The 15,346-nt window shown below is 33.4% G+C and overlaps 1 protein-coding gene across 2 annotated transcripts in view; it reads left to right on the plus strand.

Moving 5' to 3' along the window:
- LOC150094599 (uncharacterized) overlaps window positions 1-15,346 on the plus strand; it is a 429,939-nt gene that overhangs the window by 68,030 nt on the left and 346,563 nt on the right. For both annotated transcript variants that reach the window (XM_090411060.1, XM_090411061.1), the window contains exon 3: window positions 9,937-9,971. In XM_090411060.1, coding sequence (XP_090267186.1) covers window positions 9,937-9,971 — 35 coding nt within the window. The remainder of the gene's footprint in view (window positions 1-9,936; window positions 9,972-15,346) is intronic.

Here is a 15,346-nt window from a genome sequence, read left to right on the forward strand (position 1 = left end):
GAGTAGGTGCCCTCCCTCGATGAGTCTTGGACTCCCTGGAGGTGCAGGTAATTAAATAATAATATTATTATTACTGCCGAAGTATAACTGAAAGTAAGGGGGGGTTGGAAATGTGGAAATAGAAAAATGTGGGAGAATTGCAGATAAGGCAAAGGTTTGTGAATTTAAAACCCAGATTTTAAGGGATAGGCTGTGAATTCTTTGGGAAGAAGGTGAAAGGCAGAAATTTTTTTGGGAAAGAATAAGGATAGAATATGATGAGACAAGATTAGAGGCAGGAGTAATTTTGTCTCATCATATTATATTCTATCCTTCTCCTTTCCCCCAAAAAAATTTCTATCTTTCACCTTCTTCCCAAAGAATTCACTCACCCTTGAAACTCAGGTTTTAAATTCACAAACCTTTGCCTTATCTACAATTCTCCCACATCTCTTTCCACATTTCCAATCCCTGCCCCTTCCGTTTAGTCATACTTCAGCACTAATATATAAATGTGTATTGCCATAGGCTGGATGCTGCTCAAAAAGAACACAACCAGAACATCCTACAAAGATATGTCCAAAATTATTCCTCCCTTATATTCTTCACGTATCTATGACTTTAAAACATCAGTAATGCTCTAAAAATTGAGTGAAAAGCAGTGACATCATAAAGGGTACTCCTAAAGAAAAATAGGCAAAATAGCCATAAAAAATTAATTAAAAAAAGTTATTCTGAATAGCTTGTCTTAAGGAAGCATGTCAACCAATTTGGTTATCAAACTACACCACCAACTAATTTCTAAACTTCAGGATAAATATCAGTGGGATAAGAGAATGTAAAAAAGCATCACTACAGAAATCAGCTCTGGATCACAAGCCAGAGCATTCAGAGAAATACCATCATGACTAAGATACTTTTTTGGTATTCCGTTTAAACAAGATTCTTCTGGTTCATTTCTAGAAGAAAAAAAAATTAAAGGATGCATTAAACATTATGAATTTGGAATGGCAGACATATGCTGTAATCAGTTGGAAAAGACAGTAAAATTTCAGGAGTGGAACTTTTTACTGTAGGTAGCAATGCAATAAACCGTATTTCAGTATCTCTGCCTGAATTAGTTAGATCACTGCAGTCATAAATTTTTTATTATTATTTTTTTTTTTGATCATATACATTGAGAATTTCACTCAGTTCCTCTACACATTATGCCCTCAGTAATGGTAGTCTGGTATGTCTACCAGAATAACACAGCAGGATCATGCTTGTGGACCTAGATGCCTCCTAAAGTGTTATTTCATTCAGTTTGATCCAGATCACTGTCTGTCAGTTTGAATAACTATTTTCAAGTTGTTTTGTACTCTTGAAAAGATAAAACTTAGTCTCTCCATGTGTGATGTAACTGAATAAACTCCCTTATATTGTTTCTGGAAGATATGGGTGGATGACTGCAAATTTTATCCATTTTTTACTAGAAAAGTGGGGAAAAAATTCAATGATTACATCTGTGAATAATTCTCAGTTGTAATTTTAATGATATAGGCACCTTTTTAATATTTACCTAAATGAAATAATAATAAAATGGAATAAAAATTTCCATCAAAGTATTAAACTTTCTCCTACTGTGAACTTAAACACTCTCCTGTTTGCCGACGACCAAATAATAATTTCAAATTCTGAAGATAACGTACAGAAAGCTATTTTAGATCTAAAATAGCTTTTTTTAGATCTAAAATATCTAAAATCAAAAACTATGGCCTTTAAAGGACAAGATCCAGCAAGAACTAAGACAGTAATAGATAACAAGATCTTAGAACAGGTGAATTCATTTAACTACCTAGGATGTATGATCACCTAAGAAAATGAAAAAGATATAAATGTAAAAATTGCAAAATATTTAAAAATAACAGGTGGAATTAACCCTATATTTATACCAAACCTAGTTCAAAAACAAACCAGACTAAAAGTATACAATACATTAGCCCTACCAGTCTTATTAGGTGAAATCTGGACAATAAAACAAAAAGACAAATATTAATAACAGCAGAAATGAAGAAATTGAAACTTGTATAAAGGATCAAACTAAATTTATTGTAGTCTAACCAAGTGAAAAATAAACTTTCAACATCTTTCTCTAAATCCAGAGTAATTTAAAAAAAAAAAAAAAAAAAGGTGGCAAACCTTTTGGCAACTCCTATAGGTAAAGATGATCTTGCCATTGCTTCTGCCTGGTATATCCAACTCTGGGCCTGGCTCCCACTGAAGAGACCTCAATAAAGGTCGAAACTAGTCTGGGTAGTGGCCAATCTCTTAATGCATAACATTATACATATCCGCAAGGAGATGTGTTTTGCATTATGGGAGATACTGGTATAGCAGTGTTGGTAGCTTGCTCCACCTTTGCTATGAGTTGCCTGGTGTTGTACTACTTACCCAGGTAAGATAGTGCAACATCATATTCAGTCCTGAAGATATTTTCAGGTGCAAACTTTGTTTGCTCTCACTTGGATAAAGGATTAAACTAAATTTATTATAGCAGAAATGAAGTTTATGAGGAAAAACTGCAAAGTATACTCTATTTAATCACAAAAGAAACAAAGAAATTATGAAAGAATTAAACCAAGAATCAGTAATAGAAAAAATTAAAAAATATAAACATAAATGGATCAAACATGTTCAAAGAATGAAAATAGAAAGATTACCAAAACAAGCCTTAAAGTACAAGCCATTAGGAAAAAGAAAACCAGGACGTCCTCTTAAACAATTCAACGATGACTTCTAAGGCTGGAACAGGCTACACTAGGCCTAAATCCTTGATATGCATAATAGTGATGATATAGGCACTTGAGATTTTTTTTTTTTTTTTTGTTTTTTTCACATCAAAGATAATAACCATTGACTTGACCAAAATTATAGTCATTAGCGAGACTTGGTTGATGAAGGAATAATTTCAGTATCCTTTACATACATTCTGTAAGGAATATTATATTTTCAGGGAGATAGAATGGAGAGGAGAAAGAGATTGCTGATGATAGCAGAAGTCCAACAAGAAGGTAAGGTTGAGCAGAAGCAGTGCATCTGAAACCATCTGGTGTTAAATAAAAGTCAACAGGACATAATATATAATCTCGGATCATAAGATTATTATTAATGTTTAAAAAGGTTTTGAGACAACCACAGATTACTGTGCCCAGTGAGTGCTGTATTGGTCAGTGGTTTTAAGGAAGCTTAATAGTCATGATGAGCCTTTGAACTCCATAAAGATGCTTCTGTAATAATAATAATAATGTTTCACAGAGTACATAAGCCAATAGTTTATATCAAATTTTTTCTTTGAGTTAAAAATTAAAAATCAGTATTAAAAAGATGGTCACAGAGTCAAAAAGAACATTTCACATTGACAGCACTAATTATTGTGCATAGAGAACCTGTTGTTGACAGAGAATCATGTCGTCACACTTGATTAAGTTAACAGAACATTTTTTTGTTGTATAGAAAGCTAATATAGTATTATCATTATTAGTATTATTGTGAAAAGATAAAACTTAATCTCTCCATGTGTGATGTAACTGATTAAACTCACTTATATTGTTTCTGGAAGATATGGGTGGATGACTGGAATTTTCTCCATTTTTTACTAGAAAAGCGAAAAAAAATTCAGTGATTACATCTGTGAATAATCCTCAGGTAGGGTTATAATTTTAATGATATAGGCACTTGACGGGTTTTTTTTTTTTCCACATCAAAGAGAATAACCATTGACTTGACCAAAATTATAGTCATTAGTGAGGCTTGGTTGATGAAGGAATAATTACAGTATCCTTTACATACATTCTGTAAGGAATATTATATTTTCAGGGAGATAGAATGGAGAGGAGAAAGAGATTGCTGATGATAGCAGAAGTCCAACAAGAAGGTAAAGTTGAGCAGAAGCAGTGCATCTGAAACCATCTGGTGTTAAATAAAAGTCAACAGGACATAATATATAATCTCAGATCATAAGATTATTATTAATGTTTAAACAGGTTTTGAGACAACCACAGATTACTGTGCCCAGTGAGTGCTGTATTGGTCAGTGGTTTTAAGGTAGTTTAATAGGCATGATGAGCTTCTGTAATAATAATAATAATGTTTCACAGAGTACATAAGCCAATAGTTTATATCAAATTTTTTCTTTGAGTTAAAAATTAAAAATCAATATTAAAAAGATGGTCACAGAGTTAATTAAAAAATCAATTTGTAACGTTATGTTTGAAGAATAAGTAAGGCATCCTTCAGTGTATTACTTCTCCTTGATGATCTAACTTTCTCAAAAAGAACATTTCACATTGACAGCATTAATTATTGTGTAAAGAGAACCTGTTGTTGACAGAGAATCATGTCATCACACTTGACTAAGTTAACAGAACATTTTTATTGTATAGAAAGCTAATATAGTATTATCAGGCAAAAAATTGCAGATTTCAGTAGTATAACCTTATAATATTTATTACTATATAAATAAATAAATATATATATATATGATTATCCGTTATATTTACTCGGTATGAAGATACGTTCATATTTTTTACTGACTGAATTCCGAGATTTAGACAAACGATTAATTTTATTTAACACACAACATGTTTCGTCGGAAAGCCGACTTCTTCAGGTGTGAGAACATTGAAAGCAAACATAAAAAATACCACAAAGAAACATTGTACCACTACAAATCGGCTATAAACTACAGTTAAGTTTGAACTGAAGCTACAGTCCAGGCTAAAGTTCTATAGTTTGGCATCCGCGAGCATGTAACTTCATGAGTGCGGCAGTATCTGAAAGCAGAGCTAAATGAGTCTGGTAAATTATAACTAAGGTTACTGTTTATGTGATGAGAGTCCAGGACAATTTCTTTAGACTCAACTATGTGGCGTTCTACCTCGTCGTGGCATATATGAAGGTTTGAGGTTGTGGTCCAGTTTATCTCATGATGGCGGCCTTCACTATTTGTGTTCACTGAGAACAGGACATGGCTTGAGAGGACGCTTTCTCTGGTTCTGCTGTAAGCAATGGCCCTTTGATGTTCCTCGAGACGGAGGATGGACTTCTCAGTTTGGCAATAATATGGTTTCCCGCAGTTACATGTGATTTTATACACCCCTGGAAACTGAAGATGGTTGTGAGCCTGTTTGGGTTTGTTTAGAATTGATTAATTCTAAACATTTAAGAGTAGAAAAACATGTTTTTATGTTAAATTTTTTCAAAATTCTTCTTAGTTTCTGGGAGAGTGAGCTGATGTACGATAAAGAGATATAACCTTTGGGGTTGTCCTGTGTTTCTACATTGTTTTGATGACGGCGGTATAGTTGTTTATTAATAGTTTTTGAAGAGTAGCCATTATTTGCGAAGGTTCTTTTTAGATGTTGTAGTTCATTATTTAGCTCTTCCTCATCTGACAATATAGACCTGGCATGATGTGCTAGAGTGGAGATGATACCCAACTTCTGTGGTGGATAGTGGTGTGAGGATGAATGCAGGTATCTATCCGTGTGCATTGATTTTCTGAAGATCGAGATTTTTATGGAGTCAGACATCTTAGTAAGTTTGACGTCTAAATAAGGCAGAGATCCGTTTTCTTCGATTTCTATGGTCAGTTTGATGTCTGGGTGGAAGTCGTTTAAGTGATTTAAAAATATGTGAAGATTATCTATACCGTATTCTCAAATAAGGAATATGTCGTCAGCGTATCGGAGCCATATTTTAGTCTTAAGTGTAGCAGAGGAGATTACCTTTTCTTCGAAATCCTTGAAAAAAAGGTTGGCTAGTATTGGAGACAGGAGGCTGCCCATTGCCAATCCCTTATTTTGTTTATAAATTTGTCCTTCAAACTCAAAGTAGCCTGAGTTAACACAATGTGATAGCAGAGCAAACATCTTTTTTGAGATCTTGTTACTTAAAATATTAAGAACCTCTTGAGTTGGAATATTTGTGAAGAGTGCTACCACGTCTAAGCTTGCCATGATATTTGAATTCTTGAGCTTTATGTTTTTAATTTTAGAGACAAAGTCTTTTGAATTTTTGATGTAAGAAGGAGATTTTCCTGCAAAACTTTTAAGGATGATGCTAGATATTTTGATAACCTATATGTAGGTGAGTCAATACTATCAACGATAAGCCTTAGTTGCCTATTGTTGTATGTATCTGACTCTAATAACGTTAACATTTTGTTACGGTAATGTGTTTTATTTAGGATTACAGTTGCATTTCCCTTGTCAGCTTGGAGGATGATGATATCCTTGTTCTTCTTAAGATTTTTAATGACTAGTCTTTCGCCAGGGGAAATGTTATCAGATGGAGATTTTGCATTGTTCATCACAAATATTGCCTCCATGTGAAGTAAAATGGACAAAAGTGAGACCTTTTGCAAGAATTTATTCTTTCGTCATGATTAAGAATGTACGACAATTGGTTTATCACTAATTTTTTGAGTCTTTCATGATGATTGTTAGGGGTGGGACATTCTTGTGTTGATTTGAGTGAATTAAACTTTCTAATTAGCTTATATTTATTTATGTTTTGAGATCTTAAGGCCCGACGTGTGCTGATTTCTTGAATGTAGTTCCATGACACGCAGTCTAAGGATGCTGCTAATTGTTTTTCTAAAGAGATGATTTTTCGATAAAGAGAAGAACTAAATTGCATTTGGTATCAAAGGGACATTGCTTACAACAGAACTTGAGATGGAGCAAGTGCCATCTCAAGCCATGTCCTGTTCTCAGCGAACACAAATAATGAAGGCTCTCAACATCAGATAAACTGGACCACAACATCAAAACAATATATGCCACGATGAGGTAAACACCACATGGTTAAGTCTAAAGAAATTGACCTGGACTCTCATCACATAAACAGTAACCTTAGTTATAATTTACCAGACTCATTTAGCTCTGCTATCAGATACTGGCGCACTCATGAAGGCACACGCTCACAGATGCCAAACTATAGAACTTTAGCCTGGCCTGTGGCTTCAGTTCAAACTTAACTGTAGTTTATAGTCGATTTTGTAGTGGTACAATGTTTCTTTGTGGTGTTTTTTATGTTTGCTTTCAATGTTCTCATGCCTGAAGAAGTCAGCTTTCTGACGAAACATGTTGTGTGTTAAATAAAATTAATTGTTTAATTCTTGGAATTCAGTCAGTAAAAAATATGAATATATATATATACACACACACACACACACACACTAGGGGCATTGCCCCCTGATTCCTACAGCCCCCCCCCCATGTTCTGGACTGGTAGGCCGGTTCTACTTGAATTCTGATGACTCGAATTTTGAAGACTCGACACTCAGGGTATCTCCTGAGTGTTGCCCCCCCCCCAGCACCTACAGCACCCAACCCCCCTGACTGGTAGGCCGGTTCTCTTTGAATTCCGATGACTCGACACTCGGGGTAGCCCCTGAGTTTCAAAACGTTTCAAATAACTTGACAAAAGTGTTACAAAAAATGTTACAGCCAACATCTGTTTCAAGTCGACATCACATCCATTTCCAATTTCAGCTTATCATTTTATAGTATAGCATAGATATGTATGTACTGAGGTTAATTTACTCAGTTGTTAAACATATTTTTTAAAAGAATTGAATGACATAAACCGAGAGTAAAGTTAAAAGGTTTAATGGTATCACACGACTAGTTTCGAGTGATACCATTATATTTAACGTGAAAACGTTGTAGTTAACATATTCAAAGCTGTTTCTTCGTTGGCCACATTGTTGGGTGAGTGCATGCGTATAGCATCTCGTGAACGCCAGTATGTGATCACAGCAGAATGACACTTTGGGAGGTTATTGCTTAAATTATTATTTAAATGTACAGGGTTGAGGATGATTTCTCTAGATTCTACAATTTTTCTCTCTATTCGTCATGGCAACGGTAAATGTTTTTATATCTATCCCAAAGAATTGTATGACTATGGTTTTGATCATCAGAATCGGCAGAAAAAGGAACATGGCTGGATAAAGCACCGGCACGTGTTCTTTTGTAAGTGATGTCCCTCCTGTGCTCCTCGATACGCAATTCAATAGACTTATCCGTCTGGCCAAAGTTAGGAATGTCGCAGTCACACCATATCTTGTATACACCGGGATATTTTAGGTTGTGATGGCTAGGCTTTGGACGGCTCACTAGAGAGCGGATCTTAGGAAGCAGAGTGAAGAAAGTTCTAATGTTATATTTTTTGAGAACCTTGGCTAATTTTTGAGAGACTGAGCTTATGTATGGTATAGATATATTGCCTTTAACATTATTCATTTCTTCAGTTTGGTGACTAGGAGGATTAAAAAGGTATTTTTTAGTAATTTTTTGAGAATAACCATTCAGTCTGAAAGTAGATCTAAGAAAATTGATTTCTTTATGAAGTTCATCTGGGTCGTCAAGAAGAGAGCGAGCTCTATAACCTCATGTCAATAACCCTCAATCCAGAGGGTTATTGACATGTTCCCTTCATTGAAGTCATATTTTCTTTCTATTGACAAATGTCCTATCAGTCTCAAAAATTTCTTTGAAAATCCACTTCCAATTACACTCATGCATTTTCTTGCAGCCAGTTAAAAACCTTTTATGATACCATTAAATGTATTGAAAAGCAAGATATAACAGTAATTGAAGTGAAGGATGAAACAAACAAACTGGTGGAAAGGTTAAATTGAGAAGGCAGAAAAAAGTTTCTTATAACTACTGTGAGAAAACAGTTGCAAGAATTAGAAAAAGGACACATAACAGTTGATAAGTTTGAAAGCTATGCAGTAGATTTCTACTGCACCTGTATTGAATATATTCAGGAGTGGTGTACACCACTTAACACCTCTTCAGTCTATGGATTGGATTAATTTGAAGGGAAAGGATCCTGTGACTTGGAAGAACATACAAGAAAGCTACATATTCATGCAGACAGTGTCACCAAGTTTTACTGTGAATGAAGAGGCCTTATTTGATGAGTTTGTGTGTGTGAAAAAATATTGTGAAAGCAAATTTGAAGTGTGGAGTGAACAGAAGGATCAAAGTGTCAGTGATAAATGATGTGAAATGTTTGCTCATTTTACAAAGCAGAGTATAAATTCTGGGAGTATTAAATGCCTAGTTAGTTTTTATTTAGAGCTGTCAGGAACTAATGCAGCTGTTGAACGTGTTTTTTCATTAATAAATGCGCTCTGGACAGATGAAAAAAAAAACAGACTTAAAATTGAGACAGTAAAAGCTTTAATCATTGCAAAGACATATTTTAAGAATTTCTCTTGTGCAGAGTTCTATGATCAAATATCAAAAGAAAAAAAATTCTTGAACAGGTCCATAAATCTGATAAATATTTTTCTAATTAAATATGAAAATTTTGACTAATAATCCTTTTTTAAAGTGGATTTAATGTTAATGTATGTTTATAGCAGTATTTAATTTATAGTTCAACATATATAATTTTATTTTTGGTTTTTTCTTAATTTTTAACATGTCCCATTTTTTTACAAAATGTCCCAGGTTTTTTAAGTAAAAATTTCAGAATGTCCCAAATTTTAGTGAAACATTATGGGAACCCTAGCCTAGTGTCAAAAGTTATTTAAATAAGTTCAGATGCAAAGAGAGAATTGTTTTTTTCAATTGCTACATGGTTTTATTTTCTCATGTTTTCAACTGATAACATGTTATTTAGGAGTTCTTTTATTTTAATACATTCAGAATCCATTTTTCATGCTTCTCATTATTTAACTGAAGTCATGCTGTTTAAGAGTTTTTTAAATACAAACATAAAGGCTGTGCTGTAAGATATGGTAAGATAAGATAGAAAGCATATAGTAATATAATGATAGTTTCCTCATTATCAGTAAATGTTTTTCATTGATAATATTTGTGTAATTTATATGTACACACACAAATCATAATTCTTTATCACAATTAAAACTAATTATTTTCTTATATTTAACAGGGTAAAGGTGAAATTTGATGATATATTATCAGGAGGTAAGTGGCAACTTTAGATTAGCAAAGATATTTCTCAGGGAAAATAGGAAATAGCTCTCAGATAGCTTATGTTTCCTGAGAACTGAAATGTACATGAACACATATTTCTCTGTTCACTTTTTCATAAACAATGTGATAGTATGCATGCCTACCCCTAATTCCTTTATTTTTATACAGGTATTAATGAATTTTTCATTTTCAAATTTGTCATTAACTGAAATGTATCCTTAAAAGTTCTAAATGTATATAAGGACACTATAAATTACTAATAGCAAGACTTCATTACTAGTTTTATATTCACAGTTCCTTCTAGATTCTGTTTTTATTGGATATTATTGTAAATTTCAGTTATAAAGTTCACTGTTTGAGTGATATATTTTAAAATATGACTAGTTATTACAGATTAGAATAGTTATTCCAAAATGTTTTTTCTCTGTATTTTATTCAGATATTTTATGCATTTAATCACACATTCTGTTCAAAAACAATCCACCAACTTATACTAGCTTTGCTTACATATTCTTGAATATTAATAGTGCCAATTATTTTTTGTTTTCAGAAAATAACTTGGGGAGGTTAAGGTTTGGGAAAATGACTCATGAAGATATTCTGGATTTTTGGCATAATTGCATGAATAGATAATCAAGTAGCATAAGCAGGAATAGATCATTCAGAGAAGATATTCAAGCTGAATGTTTATCAGGAAAAACATATTAGTGCTGAGATTCAGAAACCTAAAATATGGAAAGGCAGCTGAAATACTTCAGATTCATCCAAAAATGCTTGAATATTGAAGATATAGCACTTTTACAGTGGCTGCTTCTTAATTCAGAAGGTCACATTTTTCACATTCCAAATGACTGGAGTAGAAGTACACAGGATGTGTATATGTGGTGTGCTTCAGGTAAGAAAAATGCAGGGATTTGGAAAACATCAGTTGCATTCTCAGTGAAAAATTTGTAGAAAAAGTAAAATATTTCATCTCTTTAGACTTCTCTTTTAGTCTAAAGAGATGTGTCTTTGAGAGTGGTAAGTCAAGTATGGGCATAGTTGATATAATAAACAAAGCCAATATAGTGGACAATAATTTGAATTATTTTATATGGAATAAGAGGCAAATTGTTTTTTCATTGTTTTAGATCAGTTTTAACTTATGGATCTGAGATTTGGATTAGTTAGAAATAAGTTGATCATACTAGAGACTACTAATTGTGAGAGAGCTCTGATAAAAATTAGCAAAGTGAACAGATTACATTAATGACAGTCAAATCATATTAAAAATGAAAATGTTAGAAAGCCATTATGATATTAGCATTCAAGAATGTGTGAGTATGACTCTAAGGGTTGTAGTTGCTTAAAAAAAGAGTGAATATGAAAAGGTTAAAAAAAAAAAAAAAAGACAGGTGCTTGACTGCATGAAAAGACTCACAGGAAGCCCAATCCATGTGGCTTGATGTAGTTAGTAGTGGTTAAGAAGATCAAAATATAACGTCTGACACTATTGCAGACCTGACATTTAACAGGTTAATTTGGAAGAAAATTGTTGATAGGAGGCTAGTAATAATATAAATTTAATTATATAGTACAGCCTTAGTTTCCATGAGAGTAACACCAGGAATTTGATGATGAAAATGCCACCATCATTTTACATCCCTTCAGCTAAATCAGTTAATTCTGTTCTGTGTTGAACCCTTTGTTAAGAATGCATATCCTGTTGATATTCTGAATGTTTAGGGTTTCATCCCAATGGCTTCTTTTTTTCATGTCTTATTCACTAACAGATTTTCTGTAATTGAAAATAAGTAATTGGTACAGCTCATATGTACAGCCCAGCCTGGTTGGCTGAGTGGATAGTGTATCTGCTCTCCAGCCAAAAGGCTGCTGGTTCGAATCCCACTGTGGGCATGGATGTTTGTGATTGTCTGTGGAAATACTAGTGATGGTATAATTATTATTAGAAAAAAATCTGGCTACCTTGGTATGAGATCGGCTAACTCACCTTCAGTCGAAAAAAAACGTATAAAAATTTCTCTCATCGCAATGAGAATCGAACTTAGGCAATCAAAAAAACTTTATCAATCGAATGGTGTAACTTACCTTTGTTCTTCCAATGGCACTACAAAGGAGTTTCCAAATAATTGCAGCTTCCGTTTTATAATCTTCTGCTTTAGATTCTCCTTTGGTTGTATCTTCTGATAGAGCTCTTCATTTGTGACTTTCTGTACCTATCCTATTCTTAGAATCTTCCTGTAACAAGTTCTTTCAATTGCCAAAATTCTTTTTCTTGATTCCTTATTTATTACCCAGGTTTCAGATCCATACAGTACACCGCTAAAGATGTGCACGTTTCCAGTACTCTTAGTTTTGTTTGCAGGCTGATCACATTACTTTTCCAGATGTTATCCATGGCCTTCAGATTTGTTTTTCCCTTTGCAATCCTGATCTTTATTTCTTTTTTATAGTCCAAATCATATGTCATTTTACTTCCTAAGTATGTGATTTGTTCTACATTTTGTATATCAATTCCATCCACTTGTATCTTTTGTTTCATGTTCTTCTCACGAAATACTATTGTCTTTGTTTTTTCCAAGTTCATAACGTCCAAATCTTTTCTCTTCCTCATTTAACAGTTTCAATTTTTTTTTGTAGTTCTCTTTCACCTTCAATAATAACCTTGTCATCTGCAAATCTCAGATTCTTAATTCTCATCCATGCACTGATATTCCTTTTGCGTCTTCCTTCATTTTATGCATTGCTCTTTCTAAATGTGCGATAAAAATACTTGGTGATATTGGACCTCCCCCTCCCTGTCTAGTGCCTTTGCTTGTTTTTAACCATTTCCCCAAATCATCACCTATTCTAACTGCTGCAACTACATTCTTATAAACATCTTTTAATATAGTTATTAGTTTCCTGTCAATTCCATAGGATTCTAGCACTGCTAATGCCACTTTCTGGTCAAATACCTTCTGAAAATCAACAAAGCAAGAATATATGTTTTTGTTTTTTCTCCTAGCTTTCTCTGCTATTAACCGCATTGTCGAAATCTGTTGAATTGTAGTTCTATCTTTCCTAAATCCTGCTTGCTCGTCTGCAAGGTATGCTTCAAATTGTATTCTCAATCTTTCTGTTATCATCATCACCTTACCAAGATGACTTGTCAAGGCAATTGTTATATAATTTGTACGTTCTAGCTTATTTCCTTTCTTGTATAATGTGACTAATATCGATTTCACTCACTCCTCTGGCATTTTCCTTTCTTTCCATACCATTTTACATAGTTGGTGCATTTCTGTAACCATACTTTTGCCATCATATTTAATCATTTCTCCAGTGATGTTATCATTACCAGGACTCTTGTTGTGTTTTAGCCATCCTATTGCTTTTTCTACCATTCCTGTTAATCTGCTTCAATTCTTCAGTCAGTTTCCCAATGCTATCTAAATCTAGTTTTTCTTCATATAACTCACGACAGTATCTTGTCCACTGCTGTACAATTTTATCTTTACCCATCAATACTTTGCCTTTTTCATCATTAGTTATGGTCTGCTTTGGTTGCCACCTTCTATTAATCTATCATTTTGTACATCACCCTAGTTTTATACTCTCCATAGTGCTGTTCTATATATTATTGCATTGGGCTTCTAACCATTTAATCTTATTATGAGGAAATTCATAAACCAAGACCAACATAATTGATATGGGAAAATGCATAAGAAGACAATCAGACAATAAATACCTGGATAAGAAACAAAACCAAATTCTCTGCAATAATAAAGTTTGACATCTCAAGTGGCAATGGGTAGAGCAGCATCAAAGACAAACATTATAATTCCTTTCTGACTCTCTATGTATTAGTATAATAACATTTGTTGTAATCTTACTATATGTAGATACTGCATTCCTTGACTTGTTTTGTATATGCATGTTAACCTGTACTGTTATCTATTTATGTACTGCTGAAACCTCTGCAGTAATTATGTTTATATGTAGATACTGCATTGTTTAACTTAAATTTTGTATATGCGTTTTATTTACTAGTTTATTTTTCGACTAATCATGTATTGCTGTAGGACACCTTGTCTATTTGTGTACCTTCTAGTAATTCTGTTTATATGTATTGCTAAATTTAATTTTCATCCATGCATATTGTACAATAATCCCTTTTTGCCTATTTTTCTACTGCTGTAAAAGTATCTGTTATAATTTTACCAATATGTAGATACTGCATTCCTTGGCTTAGTGTTGCGTATTTTGTGTATTAACTTATATTGCTAACTATTTTTGTACTACCGTAATAATCTCTGACCTTGTGTGTTGCTCTGCCCTCTGCAGCAGTTCTGTTTATCTGTAGATGCTGATTTGTGGAACTAGATTTTTGTATAGACATATTGTTTACAATTTTCTGTTTATGTATAGTTGTAACCTTTAGTATGACCTGTGTTGTCTTTGTCCAAATAAACTATAAGCCTAGCCTAACCTAAGGTAATATACTCTTTTAATAAAATGGGAGAGGAAAGGTTAGAGAAGCAGGTGTTTAATGCCAGATGGCAGGAAAAAGATCCAGAGGCAGATGCAGGACTAGGTGGATTGATTCAGTCAGAAGTGTCCTAGAAGAACAAATATTAGATATGACAATATGGGCGTGTTGACAACTAATGTACTAATTTGGAGGAAAATTGTTGGTTGGAGATTATTAATAATGAATCTTAACTGTGTAATGCTGTCATAGTAGCCTGAACACACCTTGAAGTGCATATCAGTATACTGATGATGATGATGATAATGAGGTGCAAAAAGCATTTCTGAAACTCTGCACACCTACCATCTGATGTTAGAGCATGTTGGAAAAAAAGCAGTAAGAGTAAAAAGCTATTAAGGAGATTCGTGAGGTTAGAAGTAATAAAAAAGGAAAATAGTGCTTATATTAAGTCTTGTGTTAAACAAAGCATGAACAGCTGAACATATGTTTGGCGATCAGTATATTCAGAGAAGAGAAAGAAACTATCTGAAGAAATAAAAACATTTTTCATTAATCCAAATAACTTTCTGATGAAGAATCATTGCACATCTTGTGTAGTATTTGGGAAAGTTGCAAATATTGATCCTTGAAATTTTCTGCTTTAACTAAGCTTCATTCCACACATGCACTTTAAATGCTATAAATTAAAGATGCCAAGGAATTATATTCTTGGTTTAATCCTTTATCCAAGTGTATTGCAAACAAAGTTTGCATGTGAAGTCACTTCACAACTGGGCTGCTTGTATGTAGAGGCTAATGACTTCATATCAGTTGCCTTAGTATCCCATAATGCACATAATGATATGTGCATTTCTTACCATGCATATAATCCTTACAGACATGTATAATGCTG

This window comes from Typopeltis vanoorti, chromosome 21 (assembly GCF_054136105.1).
Source record: "Typopeltis vanoorti isolate ZY-2024b chromosome 21, IOZ_Tvanoo_1.0, whole genome shotgun sequence".
In the NCBI taxonomy this organism is placed as follows: Eukaryota; Metazoa; Arthropoda; class Arachnida; order Uropygi; family Thelyphonidae; genus Typopeltis; species Typopeltis vanoorti.